Genomic DNA, 24,483 nt, shown 5'->3' on the forward strand with positions numbered 1-24,483 from the left:
ACTTCCACTCATACAGGTGCTCTTCCACTTGCTCCCTACTCTACGCAAAGGGCCTCAGAGGTGATCCTTTTGTAATCCCACCCTCATTTTGGACCCATCTCACACTCCTACTGCAAACCTTACCACTGTCTCATTGTCCTTGTTCATGCCCGCACTTACCTCACATACATTCTTTGTTACTTGTGACGTCCTCACGTAGCACCACAGTTCCTCTCATGGTAACTGTGTTACTACCTGGAAGTTACATTTATTCTTCTTATATACATTCAAAATCATCACCAAGTTAAGGAGATTTTATTTTACATTCCCATGGCATGCAGAATTATAGGCCTGAGTGATGTACATAACATTTTAAAAATAGAGAAAAGGAAGCACAAAAAAGCTAAACCTTTAAAGCATCCTATGGGGTTATTAAAAAAACAGCACTCAGTGATGGTTGTATACACTGATTTTTAATGAAAACAACGCAGCAGCATAATCAATATCATAGCTCTCCACTTCGTGAATGCTGACTTGTTACAAATGTTCTGCATTGTTATCTGTGCCAGTGGGAGGTCAATGTAAAAAACAAATACAGTTAGTGGTTTAATCCTTGTTACAGCCTAGTCAAGCTCTGTTGTAAAGCATTGTAACTATGATTTCACTTGGAGAACAGCACCACTCCTCCACCACGTGCGTCCTCCACACTCATCCTCCTCCATTCCTCACACCTCCCCCTGCAGCCAGCTGCTCTCAGGCTCCTCAGTTCTCCTTCACTAGTCAGTCAGACCTCAAAGGAATATGAAACACCAACCAGGCAGGAGAAACACACAACTGAGGTGACTGATTGAAATTCACAGTGTGAGTGGCTCCAGTCTTTTGCATGCTGTTTTTGGCTGCTTAGTTCTCAAGCTTGTTGTGAGGGAAGACTGTGACTAGCAGATGTATCACTGTGCATCGATACTGCAAAGGTCCTCTTGGGGTCCTCAGAAGTGGGCGAGCTCTGATTGTTTGGTAACAGCGTGTCGATGGTGGGCAGGGTTTTACTGACTCACGGATGATCCATTAGAGATCATCAGAAGAGCTCAGACTATATTTTAGATGATGGTTGCAAGTTTTAAAGGATTCCCTTTATTGGCTTTTTAAGGCAGCCTTGTAAATGAATTCCTATTAAAACGTGGCCCCTGACTGAGTTACCAGTCAGTGAACAGAGTTTATGTCTGCACTCAGTATGGAGGAAACTCCAGACATATGACTTACCAGTGATTATTTGAGGACTGTCTCAGTAGGAAGTAAAATAAAATGGCTTTCATAGAAGTTTTGTTGAAAGAAAAGAATTAAGCCAAGAGGGATATTTTGAAACTGTTGAGGCCTGAATGAAATAAAAATGTAATAGATGCAGAAAATAAATAGCCAAAGATACCTGAAAAAGGCAAAGCCATCTAAAGGCTTCCTTTCAGATGGCTTTGCATTTACCCTATCTCTTTATAATTCTCTTAAAGGTAATAGTTAGTTCTTAATTAATTACTAAAACTTAGATATTGCCAAAAGTACTTGCTCATGTGCCATTGCGTATATGAACTCAAGTGGTATCTCATTCTTAATCCACAGTGTTTAATATGATGTCGGCCCACTATTTGCAGCTATAATAGCTTCAACTGTTTTGGGAAGGATTTCCACAAGGTTTAGTAGTATGTTTCGGGGAATCTTTGACCATTCTTCTCGCAGCGTATTTGTGACGTCAGACACTGATGTTGGATGAGAAGGCTTGGTTCACAATCTCTGCTCCAGTTCATCCAAAAGGTGTCCTTTCAGCCTGATGTCAGGACTCTGAGCAGGCCAGACAAGTTTTCCCACACTACTCATCCAGATTTTTATGGACCATGCTTTGTGCACCAGTGCACAAAGTTGGGAGCGAGAAATTGTCTAAAATGTCTTCTTATACTGAAGCATTAAGAGTTCCTTTCAGTGGAACTGAAAAACAACCTACCAACACAATCCCCCATCCACCTAACTTTACACCTGGCACAATGCAGACAGATAAGTACTGTTCTCCTGGCAACCGTCAATCCTATACCTGTTTATCAGATTGCCAAACTCTGCCTTAGTATCTGCTGACTCTGCTCCATGATTTTACACGCCCACCACTTTGTGTCTGAGTGGCTGTTGTTCCCAATGACTTCCATGTTTTATAATATACCATATTTTTCTGCACTATAAGGCGCATTCAAAATCTAATTTTCTCAAAAACTTGACAGTGCGCCTTATGTATGAATTCTGTTTGTGCTTACTGACCTTGAACCGATTTTATGTGGTACACGGTGCCCCAAAATCTGTCAAAAAATGTTTCAGTCTGACTTTGGTAAGCTAGGAAGCCGCACTGCTTGATGGATTGCCGGAACATTACGGCTGCCGTAGTCAGCAGCCTTGCAGAGTAATCTGGGTCAAAAACTCCGTCCCCTTCAGGTCCCAAAGTCAAACGAACACTGCGCCATCACTGAGAGATAAAAACTGTCTAACTACTTTCATCTTTAATAAAATGATCAGTGTTGCTGCTTTACCAGGTGTAACAATTAAGTTTAACATCCAGGCATCCATGGAAACAGAATTTATTAAATTTAACAGAGTTAGAAGTTAGCAGGAAGTTAGCTCGCTAGTTTCCACCTAAACATGATATAGCATGTTCTGACTGAGAGATTTCTGAAAAAATCATAATGTACAGCTCTGCTATCACTTCCAACATAAATGAAGACAGAAAACTAAACAGCAGTGATGTTTGTAGGATTACTGAAGTTGGGCTAGCTGGTATATAATGATGTGCTACCTGATCACTAGCGACACAGCTATGTTAGCATAACATAAACACAGTGAAGCTGGAGGATGAACGCTAACTTTTTTCCACTTAAACGATAAACGTTTACGCTTATAATCTGGTGCGCCTTATGTATGACAACAGACCCGTTTATTGACAGTGCGCCTTATGGTCTGAAAAATATGGTAACAGTTGACTGTGGAATATTTAGAAGCATGGGAATTTCAGGACTTGTAGATCTTTATTGATTTATCAACCTATAGACTCCTTTCTCAAAGTTTTACACTTCCAGAGTAAATAGACATGGACATTTCTCACCTGTCATTGAGAACTGAGGTAAAAAGTGGCCTTCTACAGATGGTGAAAAACTCTGGGGAAGATCTGGATCTATTTCAGTAGTAGTAGAAACATGTCAGCTACTGCTGTTGTGGGGTGCAGTCTAAATTCAATGTTTCTGATCATTCCTGCCTGACTAAACCATGATTGTCTTAAGGCAGCCACTGTCGCTGGGATTATTTACTTGAATTGGGAGGGGTCAGAAAATAGAAGTAATTTGGTTGGAATCTGCAATCTACTGACATGTAGTGGTGAAATTTCACACATTGTAACTTATAAAAAGGTGAGCATTGACCTATCTATGCTATAGATTTGGTTTAGCCTCATGCTAAATATGCTAATTTAGCATCTTGCCCAATTTAACCTTAAAAAAACAAACTTTTTTTGTCTTTTTTCTGTATATGTTCTAATGTGATGAGATGTATAAACACAAGGATATAGGAAGACATAGACCACTGTATTTCACTACATAAAAGTCTTCAGCAAGTGCGACACACACACAAAATTACTTTTTACTTTGTGTGACATATTTTCTGCTAGTGAGATTGTCTTGACACTCTGACACCTTGTGCGATAGATTTGTTACTTCTGTCAGAGATTTTCATTTATTTATATTTTTTTCTTATTGGCACAAAGAGCTCTCTAATATATATACCATGTGTATATATTAGTTGTGCCTTCTGAAGTTAAATTGATTAATTGTAATATTTTGTATTTTACTGATTATAATACTATTTGCAGCAATTAGAACCAGACTTTACCATTACCTGATTGGAAGTGGGATGTGTATGTACTCTAAAAGCCGATTAGGAAAGCTATGGCATTGCCACCCACTGTCTTGGTGGTAATTTGCACCTGCATTCAATACTGAAATTAGTAAATATCATGTGGCTCAGAAGGCACTTTTCCAAACGCCATCATTACATTCGAGATGGAGGACATCTCAAATTCGTACAAGATGTACCCAGAAAGTGAGCACATTATTATCCACTGGTTTGATTTGGAGATGATTTGAAATCTAGAGAATGTCTTTATGTTCAAGGACATATTTTTTCCAATTGAAGCTAAGCACTTCTAAGCTAAGCACTGAGCATCGTTTGCATATTAGTACAATGTGCAAAGGCAACAACTGAGGGCATGATTCTTAGTGGCAATATACTGATATCTATGGTGAGTGGGGTTAGCGTGAGAGTGGGTAATGTCCAGTTTCATGAACAGTACTGTTTAGCAGTTGAAAACTGATCAAATTCTTATGACTGGATTTGGACTATACATTTCTAGCAGAGGAAATTAAGAATAGAATTAAAGAAAGAATACAGGTTCCATGTCATGTTGCTGTTGCTGCTCATTTTTAAATGTGTTTCGTATTGTATGTAAGTGCAGTATAAAATCAATGGGGAATGTACAGTGCAAAGTACACAACTGCAAAGATTTTTTCTCATTCCTTAAGATCCCTTATGTACCAGCCATACAACTCTGCTGTGTCACCTTAGTGGCTAACATGACTGAGCATTAGCTGGATATGATTTTAAACTAATCCTTCACGTCTTTTGCTGCCTTATGGCTAAATGGTGATGCATCAGGGTGAAGTTTAGCATTTCTTAATCTTTTTTTATATGTGCGTGTATCTGTGAGTGTATGTGCACTCTGTCTGAGTCTGGTGTGTGTAAGCATTCTAATCATGCAGCCTACTGTTATGGCTGATCATATAGAAAAATCAATACCAAAACTTAGAAATCTGTGATTTTATACAGGAGGGGAAATCATTTGATTCCATGGTGAATTTGTATGTTTGGTTACTTAAAACTGAACAGTCTGTAATTTTTTATGGTCGTTTCATTTAAATGGAGGGAGAAAGAATATCAACCAAAAATCCAAAAGAAACACATTACATAAAAGTTGTGAATTGATTTTTGTCCCATCTTTCTCCCCTCACCCCCAACTGGTCAGACTCGGAGTCTGGTTCTGCTGAAGGTTTCTTCCTGTTAAAATTAGTTTTTCATTCCCAATTTACCAAGTGCTTGCTCACAGGTTGTTGTCTGACTGTTGGGTTTTTTACTGGATTATTGTAGCTTACAATATAATGAGCCTTGAGGTGACTGATTTGACACTTGATCAGTTGATACCAAAGAGTTGATTTTGGTTTCATCTGACGAACGCACTTTCTCCCAGGCATTCTATGAATTGTTTAGATGTTCACTGGCAAACTTAAAATGAGCCTGTACATGTGCCATCTTGAGTAGGGGGACCTTGAGGCAGTTGCAAGATTTCATTACAACGTATGTGTGTTACCAATGGTGTTCTTATTGACTATGGTATACTTTAAACACATCAGGAGAAATCAGAAGTATTTGTAATTGATTCCTTGATTGATCAATTGTAATCCCAATCAGCGGGAGCCAGAATTCTGGCTGGGTTAAAACAAATTCATGGTTTTAACCAGAAGGTCAATCTGAAAAAACATTAAAATGGCTACAACTGTTACTCTGATCAAGTCTGACATCTATCAACTATAACAGAAGTTATAGATTGGAGACTTTTGTGATTCATATACATGTATATGTCGTAGTATTTGTATTTGTAGTATTTGTATTAGTATTAAACTCATCGTCTGGCATACATGGAAGTAAGGAGAAAAGAGAAGGCCAGTTTTACTGGATGTAAAATTCCTTTAAACTGTGCTTTTTTACCATGTGACTAAAATGCACCTTGCCCTTAAGTGGTTAACTGGTGATTGGACAGGTGTTAAGAGGTTAAAGTCTTAAATCTTGATTAAAAAATAAATATGAAACTTCTGCACAGAAACAATTCGTATTACGACTTTGGTCAGGGGAAGTTGGCTGCAGTCCAATTTAATTATTTCTTTACAGTAAAACTTTTATTTTAAGCAGCAAAATTAACTTCAACCTCTTCAAACTTCCATGGCTTTATAACCGTCTTTAACCCTGTTCCACACAGATAATAGCTGGTGTTTTTCAGACGTCCCCCCGTGACACTTTGGTCTTTCTCACAACAGACAGTGACATGCTCCTTCCAGGCTAGTCCACTGGAACCTGCTTGTCCACCCGTCCTTCCACCAGCTTTATGTAGATCAATATTTGAGTAGCTGCAACAGAGGTGTGTTTGTGGAGCTCCCTATCTCTGTGGGGCAGCCTGTTATAGTGTCAGGTTTGGAGGATGGGAGTTCAGGGTGTGTGTAAGCCCAGGATGACCTGACAGCTTAGATATTTAATAACTGTCTTAACCTGGCCTTCCAGTGGCTGTGCTGCAGAGTTATGAATATGGCTGCACTTTCAACCTTACACCCCAGCGGGGCTTGAAAGGAAAAAACATGAAAGAACAGAGAGGATTTGGCTTTTACACTCTTCACCTCTATCATAGTGCTGGTAATAGTCAGTCTCCCCACTGGTCAAATGTAATCTCAACCCACACATACCTGAGGGTAAGGTTGCTCAAAGTCCCAGAAGAGTTAGTCAAAAGGGTTAGCTTTTTTTTTTTTTTTTTATAATGTTGTAATTTATTTTTTGGGGAAAACAAGTTTTCTTCTGCCTCAAGAATATCTGCCTTTAAATACTTTGTTTAGGTATTTAAAGTCACAATTTTCATAGCTGGCAGCAGGAGCATCCATCCATCCATAGCTTGGGCTACTCCAAGACGAGGATGTATCTGCAGTAAGATATATTATTCAGTATTTACTGTTTGATTTATAAGAGACTAAATACGGTGAACCATAATCTGTGTAGATGATAGATGTAGTCACCATCACTGCATTCATTGGATTATGGTTAGGGGAGTAATTTAGTCTTGACTCTTGCGGTTTGGCGCGTGGACACATACACACAAACATATACATATACACAAAGCGTGAGAAAGCGAGAGAAACACTAGACTTTTGGTGTAGTAGCACTTTCAAAATCAAATATAGATTTATAGACACACACACACACACATTCTCTGGTTATATATTATTATAGTAATACAGTATTGGCATATCTAATGTCTTCTCAGTCTTTAGTAAATGTACTCTCTTTTTGCTTTCACACCATGTTTTTTTTTTCCAGGCACTCCACTCAGCAGCAAACCAACAAAGTCATCACCAGCACAAGCCAACTCATCAAACAGCTCTCTGATATAATCAGTGGCTCTTCACGGGTATTTTATGCTCCCTTTCCTCCCTCACTGAATATTAGTTTGAAGAATAAACAGTAGATTAAACAACATTTGAGCTAATTGAATCTAATTCTGTTTTGTTGCACAGCAAGACCGTCTGCGACTGACCAGACTAAAGACTGAGCTCTCTGAGTCTGTGCAGCGATATGGGGATCTCCAGAAGGTATTTGCATGTTGAATGCACTCCTTTGACACCTGAAATTGATGCTATGGTCATTTAGTTTTACTGAAAAGAGAACTAAAGAGATGCTGTTCCACAGATACAAAGTCACATTTGTGCTACTTGTTGTGAGAGTCCTTGACCCTGTCTCCTCATATGCTCCTCTTTCAGAAAATTGCGGAACGCTCAAGGGCCCTGCTCCCTCCAGCACAGAAAGACAAGAAGAAGGTGAGCTGATATGGAGAGCAAAATCCTCCTTTTGTTTCACTGTCATTCGTAACAAAGTAGGATGATGAGATGGCATTTCTCTGCTCAGCTGCATTCTCACAAGGGCTCCTTTGAAGCTCAGTCTGGTCTCTTCCACTCTGTTATAATACAGTGGACTCCATTCATCACATCCCGCTCTTGTGTGCTGTGAAATTTCTTTCATCTGATTCTAATTTTGTCACCGGTGACAGTTTATTTTCACCATGTGGCCCAGCAAGAGCCAAGAGATGGGAGCTTGTGTTAAAGATATTAAAGTAACTCCTCATAGCCTGCCCGTGCACAGTTCCTTATCCCTGATTACTGAAACCAGACCATATGAAGTTAAATCTATTGAATATTCTTTGTACATGAGATGTGCACAAGTAATAAAACAGCAAATTTATCAAGGTGAATTTACGCATTTGCTTCAGGTTTGGTTCAGCACTTGCTGTAGAAACACTATTACCAAGCATAAAATATAAATATTCAACCCAAACGGTGGTGTTTTAAAGGGAACCTGTTATAATCATTTTAGATGCTGGATGCTCAGATTTATCTAAGAAACCTCCCCAGACAGAAACTCTTTGTTCGCCCTTCAGACTTCGTATCACAAACGAGGGCAAAGCGAAGAGCTCAACTGTGATTTGTACCAGTTTAACCTTCAAATATGTGATCGCCCCCCCCAATTATGCCAGTTTTAGAAATCCTTCCTAATGTTTTCTCACATGTGAAGGCTGGTGAATCAAAACAGCCCATTAAATTATTCATACAAGTAAAACTACTAACATGTTAAACATTATGTAATAATGCCGAAACTGTCACGGTGTGGCATGGCACACCGTGGAAGGAGTGGGGAAGGAGGACCCAGGCGCGGTGCTCTATGTATAGGCAGTGTTTATTTACAAGGTGAAAAACAACGTAACAATAAATCCCCGTGTTCTCCCAGACTCCCGTGTCGTGTCTCCCGTGAATAGTCCCTGTGCTCTCTGCTCCCGTGTCGGCACCCCCCGGTGCTCGCTGCTCTCCGTGGCCTCCACGCTCTTCCTGCGGGAAACAATAGCGGCAGCTGTCAGGACACTCAGAAATGGCAGGCATACACTTTCTGACTAAACTTAGACAGGGTGACTAACGTGGAGTCTCATGCAATGATCCCGCGTCGGTGGGAGCTCCAAGACTCTCCTAAGTAGCTCCCCCGACGAGCCCTGATCAGCGGCAGGTGTGTGGCTTCGGGTGTGGCCAGTCCTTCCGCAGGGCCACACCCCTCAGGCCTGCAGGTGGCTGAGCTCCATCCTCCAAGCATCCCCGCAGACATAAACACACACACTCACATCTACAATCATGGAGGAGAGCAGCAGCAATACCAAAATACATATAATAATAATAATAATAATAATATAATACATGACTGCTCAGGGATCCTGGGTCGCCCAGTCCCAGGACCCTGACAGAAACCTGTTTATTCAGGTTAAAAACCTACTTGTCATGTGAGAAGTTAATATTAAAATATTTGTCAGATGTCCTCTCGTTTCTTATGGTAGTTTATTGTGCGTTATGTGTGTTATTAGCTCTCAGCTTGTTAACTGACATGAGGGGAATACTACATTGGAAGCTCAACACAGCCAAGCTCTATTTGCATTAACTGGATTGACAAAACCTAAAACCCCAGCCAGAGGTAACAGGTATGACAGCGTTTATCAATTTTCATGGTTAAGTCAGGCTTTGTGCTTCAGACTCTGTTCACGCCCAAAGGGGCGGATCACGTGCCATATGACTCTTCTTCTGCATAAAAAGATGCCTATAAGTGCCGCCTACTCCTGACATAATGCACAACAGTGATAAAAAGCTATGAAGAACATTAGAAAAATAACAGTAAATGTAAAACACTGGCATCACAGGCTTAAAGGACTTACCAGGGTGTACACTACCTCTTGGCCCAGCAGCTGGACTTGTTTCCAGCCCCTCTGTGACCATGAGCAAAGAAAATAAAATTCAACATTGCTGCAAAAAACACAAGTATTTAATGCTGCAGAAAATCATTAATTTGGCAATTTAGTGCGAAGAACAGAAAATAAATATTTAAATTCCAGTTAATTATTTAAACACTGAGTTATTTCTAAGGTGACAGCCACACATTAGAGCTGTGACACCTTAAACTGGATGCATTTAAACAGTAATGCATACCATGCCATACGCTGATAAAGGAGATGTGGAAAACAGTTTATTTTGTCACCAATCAAAGTGAAATTCATTTTATTGGTTGAAGAGGTATTCTTGGTATGTGTTCTGTATTCTGTTAACTGCAGCAGTATAAAACAGACTTTGAACCAAGTTTAAAAACATTTTTACCTTTTCTGCATCATCAGTGGAGTTCATGTGGATTCAAGTGACAATGTGATGCGGTTTGCACTGCTGTCACTTTACAGCTGGACGTGACATTAGTAAGGTAACAACACATTAATACAAGAGCAAATCTCTACTGCACCTAAAACATGTAAATAAAGAATCAGTCGAAAATCTTTTAGCCAATTTCAAACCAAAAGTCAAGTTTTCAGCATACGTTACCATGGTGATTTAGCGAGGTAATAAGAGAGAAATGTTTGTGGCCCAAAACACTCTTACTTTGTGCTTGACGTAGCACACTTAACCCATTAATCTTTCTTCATTGTACAACCCTCAATACTGCAAGGGAGATGGTTGGATCAACATTCAAAATAAGGAAAGCAACGTTTCTTTTTGAAATCTATCTTTGATCTAAAAATATCATCAAATCAGATCCATTCTTTCTCTGGACAATATATCCAGCTTTTAGAGAGAATTAAATTTCCATATTTTTTGTGTACTTTGCTAAGTTAGCTGGCTGATGTTATTGTTTGGGTTCTAGACATATTTGAGTTTCTTTTTAGGTTTTACTGGTATTCTAGTGTTGACCCTGAGATAGGCTGGCGACCTATTCAGGGTGTACCTCACCCCTCATAATATAGAATGAAAAAGACAGCTGCAAAAATAATCTTTTACACTAAGTGGATAAAGTATAGTGTACAATTGATTGCATGCTCAATCATCCAGGTAAGACACTTGAATGAGTAACTAAACATTTCTCCTACTGAAAACGGTACATCTAGATGAACAGAATCAACGTTTTGGGAGCTTAGTTCTTGGGACATTCATTTCTGATATAGCCTAGCATTAGCATTTAGCTTCTTGTAATTCCATTTTATAAAAGTACAAGCTTCAAATTTTACAAACTTGTACAATTTTGTAATATTAGTGTGAACATTATCTTGTAAAGTAAGTTAAAAAAATCTTTTGTTGTGAATATGTTTCTACTGCTGCAAATTGTTTGGGTAATTGGGGAGAAACTACAATGACATGTAGATGTATCACGTATAGCTAAGAGGAAGCAGCTCTCTTTCTCACTCAATATCCACCAGGGTGTTTGAAGGTCTCAAACATGCTTTTCTGTTAAGCTGAAAGGAGAATGACTTGCAGTTTGAACTGGTTGAACAGTATTCTGCAAAGAACCATTGTTACTACACACACCCTCTAAAAAGCCATCTTATTTTTTTGCCCAAACAGAGAGATGACTCATGTGTATTAATGTTTTATGCCTCCCTGAAGGCCTATAACTAAGGTCTATTATTCTGCAAGCTTTAGAGATAAAGGGCTATGGAGGCGGCAAACTGTATAATACATTACACAACTTAAACTGCATTCAATGCATAGCAGGAAGCTCTCTAATCAGTGCATATATTATGGAAGAATCAACTGGTCAAATATCATTTTATGTAACCACAACAACAATATTCTGACTTCTCTGCTGTACATGAAGTAGAAGACATTAGTAGACAGGAAGTGATGAGAGGTACCCTGACGTTTGGAACGTCATCCTTATACATGCAGAAAATCACTTTTCAAACCAATGCAGATGTTATTGACTGTTTCCCACACACATCTTCAAATGAACATCATCATAGATGACCGGAAACGTTTCTACCAGTGTGTGAACTTGTGCAATAATGTGTCAGAATGATCGTCTTGAGAGTCCCTTTCCATCCATGTAATGTACTAATATATTCTGGGGTGTTATGTATGTATGTATGTGGAGGAGTGAACACCCAGAGTGTGCTAAGGAATGGTGAGTCACAACATGGCCAGTAGACAGAGTGCTGTGACTAAGCCTGAGTTAGTTCCTGTGCTCTGACCCACACTGGTCCCTCTACCATGAATTAGCTGTGCACTCAACCACACAAAGGTGAAACACATTAGCAATGCAAAAGAGTAAGCAGACCTCTCTCCGTGTCTCTCCTCTTCCCTTATGCTTTTGCTTGCGCATGAAACAAAATGTGTGCATGTACCACATGTAGCCTCAACATTCACGATCTGATAATGGCTACACCACATGCTCGTAACAGAAATGTTAACAAATTTGTACCAAAACAAATTCATGTTTTTAACCAGAAGGTCAATCTGAAAAAAACCCCCATTAAAATGGCTACAACTGTTACTCTGATCAAGTCTGACAACTATCAACTATAACAGAAGTTATAGTAGAAGATTGGAGACTTTTGTGATTCATATACATATATATATATATATATATGTCATAGTATTTGTATTTGTAGTATTTGTATTAGTATTAAAGTCCTTAGTCAATAGACCTCTCTGCATTGTTATTAATCTGTGTCTCTCTTCCACAGCATGTCTTTATCCTGTCTTCCTTCTCTCACCCCAACCAGTCGCAGCAGATGGCCCCGCCCCTCCCTGAGCCTGGTGCTGCCGGAGGTTTCTTCCTGTTAAAAGGGAGTTTTTCCTTCCCACTGTTGCCAAAGTGCTTGCTCATAGGGGGTTATATGATTGTTGGGATTTTCTCTGTATGTATTAGTGTAGGGTCTGCCTTACAATATAAAGCGCCCTGAAGCGACTGATGTTGTGATTTGGCATTATATAAATAAAATAAAATTGAATTGAATTGAATAAACCTTTGATGCAAAACACTGCTTATACAGTTTCTGTGATGTACACAAAGAGCAAAATACAGAAAAAATCTGCACTGATGCACTTGTAGCTGCTGATTTAAGAACAGGAAAACTAGGGAGCCAGATGTACAGCTGGAGGTTTGCTAAAAGAAATTGATTTAATGGTTAGCTTAAAGTAGGTTATATAATAAATAGGTACATAAATGTAACATTAATTAATCAATTTTATTTGTCAGTGCATTTATATTTATATAGCACTAAATCACAATAACAATCACTTTAATGTGTTTTATATTGTTATATTGTACTGCAATAATAGAGAGAAAACCATAGCAGTCTCCCTCTATGAGCAAGCACTTGCTGAAAGTGGGAAGAAAATCTCCCTTTTAACAGGAAGAAACCTCCAGCCAAACCAGGTTCAAGAAGAGCAGCTTTCTGCTGAAAGTGGTTGGGGCCGATAGAGGGTAATAATGTTTAGCTAAATATAATTAATTTTTGCTTACAAAATATCAAATGAAATAATAATTTTGAAGCAATAAGATCATTTAGCGAAAAGTGAATGAAGCCAAGCCAAGCCAAGAAGATAAATTGAAATTACATTATAATAATAGAAATGCAAAAAATTTGTTAATGGTGCTAATTACACATTTGAAATGTGTAAAATGCTTAGTCAAAAATATATTTTCACTGCTGTTGTTATATTTTATTCTGACACATATCACTAAAAAACCCCATCAAGCTCAGAGTTGGATTGTCCATGAATTTTAAGATGAGAGATAAAAGACAGCAGTAACTGGTAGTTGCTGTGATAATAAGTTGCTGCTACTTAATCAACAACCCGAGCACTTGTATTCCCAGTCAACAGACAAAGTAACTGCTCACTGTCTGAATTTTCGCTGTTACTGCTATACCTTTTAAATCTAATAAAAGAAAATGTCTTCGCTCTCACAGAGTCCTCAGACTCCATCCAGTGAGCAGATAGAGGAGGGTCCACTGTTTGGAGCAGGCTCAGAGGGAGGAGGTCAGGCTTTCCTGTCTGAGATCAGTGAGGAGGACGTGGAGGTGCTCCGTCAGAGAGAGGAGGCCTTGCTTCAGATTGAGGTAAGAACAGTGACATATCATCAGCTCAGCTGAATTCATCAGACACAGAGCTCGTATAGTTCTCCTACTCAAACACCTACTAGAACAATTCCAATCAGCTGATGGTCAATGAACAGCTCCACAGAAGCTGCTGGAGATTAGAAGCCTTACTTAACTATGACTGCACCACACGCCATCAAAAAAGAAAAGAAAAATGGTGTGCGCAGTTTCCACAGTCAGTATAGGTTGTGCTTGTAATCACCACAGATGTGGTCCTGTGGTACACATATGGACACTACTATAGCCATCGTCTATTGCATCTTTCAGCAACTTTTTGCAGGCTGCCTGATTGTAAAGAGCTGTTTGTTGCACCGAAACTGCATTTTGTTGAGCTTATGAAAAAAAAAAAAAAAAGAACCCAGCTCAGCAGATCTGTACTGACACTCAGCTCCCCAGGTTTCTAAAATATTATACAGCAGTGGAGAAAAATACAGTAAACCAATATATGTAGTAGGAGAGGTTATTTGTTCTTAAAGCAGAGCTCATTTAGAGTGTTTTAAATTAACTGGTGTAATATAAGCTTACTAATGCTTTGGCTCGAGTCAAAAGAAAATAGTGTGGTCATATTTCTCGGTATTGTGTACATACATTGTAAAAATAAATAATCCAAACCAACAATAAATTAGTCTTACTAATGAGCATTGTGTGCAGTGTGTGTATCATTTCCTGATAGATATTATCTGATTAATCTGTGCTAGTGAACTTTACTGTTGTCCAAAAGTGAGCATCAGTGAGACAGTCTGTTGCACTGATTCACTGATGCTCTTTCATTACAACCAGCACACACTGCTGTGTATTTGGATTTATTCTCACATATGCCCTCACTGCAAACAGTCCCTTACAAATCCATTCTCCTGTGTTGTATGAGCTCCCCTTGTTTTAGGAAGTGCCTCGGCCTTATTTAAAAAAATGAAAGTAATTGCCAATATAATAGAAGCAATAATGAGTCACTGTAGTGTCCAGTAATAGTCCTTTCACTTTCCGTGGTCAAGATTATCCACCAAATGCCAGACTACCCACGTCCGTGATGAAATGGAAACAGGTATCTGAACAAAACTTGATCCAATTCCAAAACATTAATTTTACCTTCTCAATTGAAGAACAAACTGAAGGCAGAGAGAACCACAAATACGCAGCAACTGAAGGGAGGAAACACAGAATTTAAGTATTCCATGTTTTTTTATCTTCAAATAATTTTCACGCTGCTATTAAAAATAATCCATGTATATAAAATTGTTTATACATACAGTTTGAGCCTCTGAAAATGGGGTACAGTGTATTCAAATGACTGTAATTGAAAAGTTTTGTTAAACCCACTGAATTAAAGCTGAAAGTCTGCAATCACATCAATCATATCTTAGCTGTTTGCACACTACCAGAGTGGATTTTAAATCAGAGGTAAAAAGTGTCATTGTCCAGGAACATATGAAACTAATAGTAAGCCTCTTTACTTATACTCCTAGGATTACTAAACTACTTGCACATCAATGACAACTCATTTCCGTGTGCAGAAGTTATATGCAGTAAAAAATAAAATATGCTGGCCATTTACTTTTAAAACAGCCACATACCTGAAATACCACAGCTGAAGAAAACACTCTCAAAAAAAAAAACGATGAAGAAAAACAAATTAGGCATTTGTTTTCTTCAAATACTGCCTCCCAGGAGGCCAACACATGCCAAGTTAGTAACTAGAAACTCAAACAGGCTTCGTCTTCGTCTCCCACCTCCAAAAGCTTATTAGTATTTTGTCACAGTACCCCCATGCTGCTGCAGGATATTGAATGCTGCCCAATTACTAAGGTGCTTATAGCCTTGTTTGTTCCCTTACCTAGGTAAAATGTGTATGGAATCATAATGCTTCTCAGCTAAAAAAAGTCAGTCACTCTGTTGCCAACACCCTTATCAATAATTGGGAAGATGCCCTTTCATTTGGGTGCTTATCCTGATTGCCAGTATTAGGTTAAGTGAAACTAGATAACAGAATGACACACTGGCTATGTTGAACTCACGTCATGGTAAAAGCCTCAGGTTGAGTGTTCAGTGCATTTTCAAAAAGGTATAGGGACTCAGAACATGCTCTTCAAAATTAGGGCAAATATCATCCTTGTTAGCTGCCAAATGCCACTGCTATGTTTGGCATCTCAAACTATGTCGATAAGCAGGTTATACAGGGTGGTGCCCACTGTGGTTTTAGGCGCCTTCTTGGTGGAACCCAGGTTAAAGCAATCAGGCTAAGACTATCGTTAAAAAAGACTTGAAAATTAACAAAGAGATTGAAAATGATAGCAACAGACAATGGCCCTAATCCAGGAAGCACCTCACAAATCTGGTTTTCTGTTCAAGAAAGCAAGTCAACTTCCACTCTGAGTCAGTTACCACGGTAACAGACTGTGAACTAAACCTGCTCATTGGCAGGTTTTCTTCAACAAACTCTGAGTTTCTCTCTGACTCCTCCCCTAATGCTGCCCGTGAAACAGCTGAGTGCCACTCGATAGACTGTGGGAGGCAGCTGAGGGGTACCTGCAGGCCACGTAGAACATGTATAGTGCAGGAGGAATGCTGCTGATTTCAACTGAGGATATAGTCAAGCGTTAAAAGGAATTCTTTGAGGACCTCTTCAATCCCACTGACACGTCGTCTGTAGAGGAAGCAGATTCTTTAAACATTAAAGGTTACCACCTCAAAGCCTAATAAAGGAGACAGGGAAATCACTGCAGTTTTTCAGCACATCAAAGTGAAGTTAATTTTGATTGAACAGGTATTCTTGGTATGTTTACTGTATTCTAGTCGCTAGCCTAATAGTATGTTCAACTGCTGCCTGTGGTAATTACGGGAGTGCCGAATCGTTAAGGCAAGTTTGTAGTTTGAGGAAAAGTTTATTATTGACAACACCATGTTCTCAAGGAACAAAAAAACTCATTAAGATCAAAGCTGAATGTGTTTTTGGAAGTGAGTGTATTATAGTTATGTGTTTAGTTTGAGGCAAGCAAAAAAGGAAAAAAAGCTAGTTTCGGGGGATAGCTGTGTTGCAGGTGACTATTACTGTGCATAATTATTAGGCAACTTAACAAAAAACAAATATATACCCATTTCAATTATTTATTTTTACCCAAACCAGTACTCCACCTCCACCTTGCTGGCGTCTGAGTCGGACTGGAGCTCTCTGCCCTTTACCAATCCAGCCACGGGCCCATCCATCTGGCCCATCAAGACTCCCTCTCATTTCATCAGTCCATAAAACCTTAGAAAAACCAGTCTTGAGATATTTCTTGGCCCAGTCTTGACGTTTCAGCTTGTGTGTCTTGTTCAGTGGTGGTCGTCTTTCAGCCTTTCTTAGCTTGGCCATGTCTCTGAGTATTGCACACCTTGTGCTTTTGGGCACTCCAGTGATGTTGCAGCTCTGAAATATGGCCAAACTGGTGGCAAGTGGCATCTTGGCAGCTGCACGCTTGACTTTTCTCAGTTCATGGGCAGTTATTTTGCACCTTGGTTTTTCCACACGCTTCTTGCGACCCTGTTGACTATTTTGAATGAAACGCTTGATTGTTGGATGATCACGCTTCAGAAGCTTTGCAATTTTGAGACTGCTGCATCCCTCTGCAAGATATCTCACTATTTTTGACTTTTCTGAGCCTGTCAAGTCCTTCTTTTGACCCATTTTGCCAAAGGAAAGGACGTTGCCTAATAATTATGCACACCTGATATAGGGTGTTGATGTCATTAGACCACACCCCTTCTCATTACAGAGATGCACATCACCTAATATGCATAATTGGTAGTAGGCTTTCGAGCCTATACAGCTTGGAGTAAGACAACATGCATGAAGAGGATGATGTGGACAAAATACTCATTTGCCTAATAATTCTGCACTCCCTGTATACAAAGCCTCACTATTTGGATGATTGACCACTGTAACCACTTAACATCGACCGGATGTTTTGGGAGACAAATCCATGCCTAATCCAGACCTTCCCAAAGTGTGCCCCCACAGAGCCATGGAAAAAGAAAAAAACTAAATCCTTGGACACTGCTAGCACGGGGCGCCCACAGAAACGCAAAGCAGGAGATGAAGCATCGCTGAATATGTTTCCAAACCAACTTCATTCTAAGCCAAAGACTAGAAAATATGGTGAAGAAAATCTTCCCTTTGGTTTCACCTGCACAAGTGCTGAGGTAGGTCTCCCTGCAGGATTGGTTTCCCCTGCGTCAGGAGCAGCTCTGGGCTCTTCAAATCACGAACAAACAGGATCCCACATTCTTGATTTTTAGTTCACAAACACTTCTTGTAATGACTAACTACTCCTGACATTTTGTAGATGTTTGCTCTTTATACAGTAAAGTTACAGCTGGATACAAATAACATCAGGCTGATCCTGCCACGATTTGTTCCCCCGGTTCAAATCAGGGACAAACAGGATCCCACAGCTGTTTATGTGTTTAAACCCATTTTGCACAGAGAGGCATTTTTTGAAAAATGTATTGATAGCAATATTGAATATTATTACACAGAAAAAAGTTTGGGAACCACTGGCCTAATCCATATTCAGCTGTGACAAGTGTTGGGTATTATTTTAGTTAAATATTCAGATTCTCAGAAACTAGATTATACATTTCAAATAAACTCTTGTGAATTCAGAATTTTTTTCTTTGTTCTTTTCTTAAAAGCTTTTCTATTTAGATATTCCAAACAGGTGAGAGCCTAAAAAAAGGGATGGATAGCAACCAAACCTAATTCCTAATCCTAAATTTGATTGGTGGTGATATTTAGCAACCACAGTTTAATGTTTGTCTTAACTTAACCACACTAAGACTCATGATGTTGCTTTCTGGTCCTGAATAGGAATGAGAATCAAGAACTGGTTCTTGTTGAGAACCGGTTCCCAGCAGTTTGATGCCCTGGAATTGTTAGTCGCCTTGCCTTATTGGTTCCACTTGAACTTGCATTACCATCAGCTGGTTTCAGGTCATGTGTCAGAAGAGTAAAACAGTGATATGGTCTGCACTAGGGATATGGACAGTACTTTAACTTTTTTGATTTTTACAAGAGTGAGATGGTAAAGCTGAGTCAATGCTGACCCAGTCTGATCATCAACAGGTAAAAAAGGCAGCGATGAACAGTCAGGCTGTCAGCAGTCAGTAGAACCACTGTGATGATCGCTTTGAAGTCTCTGTGTTGGTTTTCATCTTTGCCTTGTGCTGTCAGCTTTGTGTTCACACTTAAATACTAAGAGAAAGATCACATGTGTGTTGTCATTAGGATAGGGTTTTCTGTTGGTGTCTGGGAGTGGTAGTTATGAGACAATATGTTTCGTATGTAACGTAACGAGTAGCGTAAAGAATTGCTTTCCCTGGCAAGTAAGTAAGTAACGTATGGCATTACTTTTAAGTAACCTTTTCTTTGTAATATGTGTAATACTCTATTTCTTTGTGTAATGAGTACAACACTGATCACAGCATGAATGGACGGGGCGATCGTGGCTCAAAGAGTTGGCAGTTCGTCTTGTAACCGGAAGGTTGCCGGCTTGAGCCCCGGCTCGGACAGTCTCGGTCGTTGTGTCCTTGGGCAAGACACATCACCTACTGCCTACTGGTGAGGGGCCGATGGCGTGATATGGCAGCCTCGCTTCTGTCAGTCTGCCCCAGGGCAGCTGTGGCTACAACTGTAGCTGCCTCCACCAGTGTGTGAATGTGAGAGTGAATGAATAGTGGAATTGTAAAGCCCTTTGAGGGCCCCGAAAAGCGCAATATAAATGCAATCCATTGTTATTATTATTAAAAGGGGTACCTACAGCATGCTTAAGCAATGGTGGTGATTCTTGAAGCAAAGCCAGTGAGAACCCAATGAGAATTGATACGTAATATCAATAACAGAATCGGAATCGCTAAATTCTTGTCAATTTCCATCCTGAATGTTGTGCTACCGCCATCCACCCAGCCACCTCTGCATGATTTCCATGAATCACATTACATACGCTTCCCACACTAGAGAATTATTGCAGAAGAAAACAATGCACTAAGTAATACTAAACACTCACTACACCAGTTGTGATTTCTATGTTTCGACAAGAATCCTGATGTGAGGGGCTTACTGAACAGTCCTCTCTGGTTGTACACAATCTGCTGATTGAAACTTTTGAAGACATATTGTAAAACTTCACGAGCCATCTCAGAAGCATATGGCTGAATGATAGAAGATAGAAGCCCGGCACATGCCGCAGCAGTCAGCTTTTAAATTCACAAGCCTTTATGTGACAGTCCAGCATCAGATGGCAGCTTGCCGTCCAGCAGTTTGAAGAATAATGATAATGTTTTAGGAGCACTTTGCGGTATAATGAAGATGTATCTCTGTGCCCAGTCAGAGCTGTTTGAACTTCATCAATGTTTCAAATCAGCTAATCCAACCACAGGAGCTGAAGCCTGAATAGGAACAAAAAAAAGCAAGCGCATCAATCTCTCTCTGCAGAGTGACACACAGTGAAAGAGCTGCCGCACGAATGACAGCTTCATTTCAGCACTGCAGCAGAGATGGGCCAGGCAGATGATTGGTGTTCAGACAGTGTCGTCTGGTCCTCGCTTTAGTTATAGCAGCATGGATAAATGTCATCGTCAGCACTTAGGCAGGTGCTGAGGGGCTTGACGCTGTTTCTTTGGGAAAAGCGATAGCATCTGACAATGTGTTTTTTCACTTCCACGCCACCCTTCTCGTCTCTATCCTTTCAGTCCAAACATTCTACCCGAACATCCTTCCATACCACTAAATCAGTAGTGTTTGCTGTGAGTCCCAACATGCCACTTTTTTTTAAATGGCTTTACTCCCAGAGGAGCCATGTCTGTCATCGTTATCAGCCTCTCTCTTTCTCTCTCTCTCTGGGAAAGGTTTGTGGTTCTGAGGTTAATTTTGTACTCCTCAGAGACTCAATGTGCCATATATGCGCGCTCTGCTGAGGCCTCCTGGCTGCAGCTGTGATCCTGATGCACTGACTAGAAGCTACAGAAGTCTTCCTGTCAGCTTTGGTCTCCAAGTCCATTAATGGCTCCCGTACTTTTAATTCCTTAATATCAACCAGGTCAATGGCAGATAAAGTTAGAGGATTTGGAATATTCAAATCTGCAAAACTGTCATTTGAAAATGTCTGAAAGATAACATCATCAGGTTTCCTAAAATGTTCATAGAAAATCAGCCTTAACTGGATGGCAGCCTTAAAAAGTGTGTTGAAAACTATAACAGTAAAATCTTAGTTAGCTGGATGATTAATAACCAAGACAACCAGGAGATGATGTTCATTCACATAACATATGACACATAAAAATAAAGAAAACACAAGGATTTCAAAAAAACATCTTTACTTTATCTGACAACGAAGACCTTGTGTTTAGAAAAATGCTGCAAACACCAGACAACACCGAAGGCAGGGATGAGATGCAAAAGGCACAGGTGAGTCCAGTTCAAACAAAGCAGCACAATATAATTGTATAATAATATAAAAAATATAAATGTAGTTTATAACAGAATCATGGAACAATACATAAAGACCACACACAAATATCCATTCATCCATTCATTTTCTTCCACTTATCCAAGTCAGGCTCATTACATATATCAATCAGGTCAATTTAATTCATTTCAGCTCAATGTAATATGATCGATAAACAACTATACATCTTATGCACTTGTGTGCGTCCATCAAAGTCATATAAATTGGGCAGGCAGATATACCACATCTCCTTCTTCTTGGACTATTTTTTAATTTTGAGATGTAGTTTAACTTATTGAAAGTTTGGAACTGGACTTATCTGGAATTGGTTACTAATTTACAACCTCACCTGTCAAGCAAAGATCACATGTTCTGTGCTAGTTGTTTTATTACGAGTTTGTGGAGCCTATGCTTAATCTCAGGTTAGAATCTGTCTCTGCTGATTAATTAAGTGCAATCTGAATACCACACCTGAAGAAGCAGTGGAAAAAAAGGTCCACAGCAAAGTGTTTCTGTCTTATTGATGCATCCTCAGGACAATCCATCCACATAGTTACACTTCAGATACAGTGGAAAGACCCTCAGATAAATCAGTTCAGCGGGCAAACAAGACTTTAATGGTTGGCGCAGAAAGTGTCTGAGAGAATTTGGTTTATTAGCAAAAACATCTGTTATTAACCTCCACCATCAAAAGTGCATTGATTTTCCTGTCTTTATACACTGATGTTTCTAGCATTATGGCAGATCATCTAGTGTGGGTCAACAGATAAAAAGAAGATTGCTCTCTATGAAATCTGTTTGCATCTCACTGCACACATTTAATTCCTTTTAACATTTTTCCATTACTGTAAAATTGGGAATCAGAATAACACGATAACTGTCACAGCAGATAAACCATGGTATTATTTCTGATATACAGTGAAAATGCCATACAACAACAAAACACATTAAAATATTTCAACTGGTTCTGACATGTTGCTGAAATTGATTCAACTACTGATGAGAAAAGCCCTTTAAATAATATACAGATAGATAATATATTTCATTTCATTAAATTTTAATTAAATTATAATAAAGTAGGTCATTACATTAAAAAAAATCTAACAATTCCCAAAATTTTCTCTTTTTTTAAATTAACTGTCATAACTACATTCACCACAACTGAACAATTACATAAGGCAGCACGGTTAGCACTGTTGCCGCACAGCAAGAAGGTCCTGAGTTCAATTCCACCATCAGGCCGGGTCTTTCTGTGTGGAGTTTGCATATTCTCCCCGTGTTTGCGTGGGTTCCCTCCGGGTACTCCGGCTTCCTCCCACCGTCCAAAGACATGCAGCTTGTGGGGATAGGATAACTGGAAAAATCCAAATTGCCATTAGGTGTGAATGTGAGCACGAATGGTTGTCTGTCCCTGTGTGTTGGCCCTGCGACAGACTGGCAACCTGTCCAGGGTGTACCCCGCCTCTCACCCTATGACAGCTGGGATAGGTTCCAGCGCCCGGAAGCGAATGGATGGATGGATGAACAATTACATATTTAAAATAAGACTGTTGTAAGGATTGGCAACTCAAAAAAAACTTGAAATAGTTGAAATGACATGGCACTAAAAAAGAAAATACATTAGAAATCAGATTCATGATGTACGTCCCCAAAGTCAGAAGGGGACAGAAAATTCCACATCAGTCTTTGTGGTGTCTTTCAATGGGCCCACCATACACAATGCGTCACCAATAAAAAGAGGATTTCTTTAAAGACTTTTTTGTATATATACTAGAAATTGAATTTGCTTATCTTTCCGTTAAGTACAAAATTCTACACTACATACCTTCAAGGAATCTCACACTTCCACCAAAGTCAGTCAGATGAATGAATGCTGAATGATGAAGTTAACCTCTGTGCCCACAAGTATTAAGTTCTACCATCATCTGTTCTCTGTTTAAGCTGATTTGATCAAGTGTAGACACGGGGTACTGATAAGTGCTGATCATGCATTAGAAACTTTTTGGGATGGGTAACTTTAACTGTTCTGGGTGCTGAGCATACCCACAGTTATTTCCACAGCAATCTGGCCAGCAGTTACCATAATGTTAAGTGTTTGGTGTGAGCCAAAATGTTGGGTGAACAGATGGACAGATCTGCTGATTCTAGGCCCATTGCTTGTGTAGAGAAGCTCTTGAACAGTGACAGGAGTGAATATCATTTGTTGCCTTCATCCTTTTGTTCTGAAAAAAAAAAAAAAATCACAAAAGGGGAAGCAGATTGAGCCTAAGCAGACTCCAACGTCTGTCTTTAATATTTCAGCTTGGTCTCCTTGTTGACCTTCAGGTCCTGCTGCTGGCATTCACATTGTTCAGGGATGTCTAGTCCTTGGGCTACTGCCAAAGACAAGACATGATTTTACATTTATAAACAGTTTATTTAGTCACAGCGAAAAAAATAGAGATGTCTCTCATGGACTAAATGTTGTAAAAAGGTCATTTTTTCCCCTCTTCCTCCCCCCTTTTCTCACCAGCAGGCGTGCACGTAAATCTGCTTAACAGTTTTTCTGCTGCGGCAATGACACTGTGTCCTGTTGCCCAATGCCTTTAGACTCGGGTGGTAGATGTGGAGAGGGTTTCATATCTGCATTAAGCACACGTATCAAAGACAGTGAGAGTGGGATAGGCAGGGATGTTTTAGTGTCACAGAAAATACCAGATCCACTATGTGTCCTTCATCTAAGCTACTTGTATCTTCAATATCTTTACATAACAGTGCTTCTTACAATCCACCTGATGATTACAGTGTCTTATTGGCGTAACTCTTTTTACTCAGAAGTCAGCTTTAGCTGACTGGAGAAACAAACTCGTTGGGCCAAAATTCCTTTAGTCTTGTTCAAAACATCAGAATTGGAGTGAAATTTGAGACTCCATTTAAAGACGAGAGGATCCCTTTAGTTTATTTTTTGACAAGTAAACAACATATAGTTTTTCCTCAAGATCCATAACCAAATAAAGTCATCCAAATAATGTTGGTCTTTTAGCAGAGACACATAAACGTATTAGTTTTGACCGTGTTTTAAATAAATTCATAAAAACTTTAACTCCTACTAAAATTAACGTCCCATAAAAATACTGAAATTTTCTCTCATCGAAATGGACGTTTTTCTAGAGCTCCATATATACTGGTCAGCTACAAAATTTTAGC

General features: G+C 39.5%; 1 protein-coding gene across 4 annotated transcripts in view; it reads left to right on the forward strand.

Annotated features, from left to right (window-relative positions):
* Positions 1 to 24,483, forward strand: part of tsnare1 (T-SNARE Domain Containing 1) — a 256,224-nt gene that overhangs the window by 135,141 nt on the left and 96,600 nt on the right. For all 4 annotated transcript variants that reach the window (XM_040034306.1, XM_040034309.1, XM_040034307.1 and 1 more), the window contains exons 5-8: positions 7,189 to 7,279; positions 7,386 to 7,460; positions 7,629 to 7,685; positions 13,631 to 13,780. In XM_040034306.1, the coding sequence (XP_039890240.1) occupies positions 7,189 to 7,279; positions 7,386 to 7,460; positions 7,629 to 7,685; positions 13,631 to 13,780 (373 nt within the window). The remainder of the gene's footprint in view (positions 1 to 7,188; positions 7,280 to 7,385; positions 7,461 to 7,628; positions 7,686 to 13,630; positions 13,781 to 24,483) is intronic.

This window comes from Simochromis diagramma, unplaced genomic scaffold, assembly GCF_900408965.1.
Source record: "Simochromis diagramma unplaced genomic scaffold, fSimDia1.1 OVJJ01000747.1, whole genome shotgun sequence".
Taxonomy (NCBI): Eukaryota; Metazoa; Chordata; class Actinopteri; order Cichliformes; family Cichlidae; genus Simochromis; species Simochromis diagramma.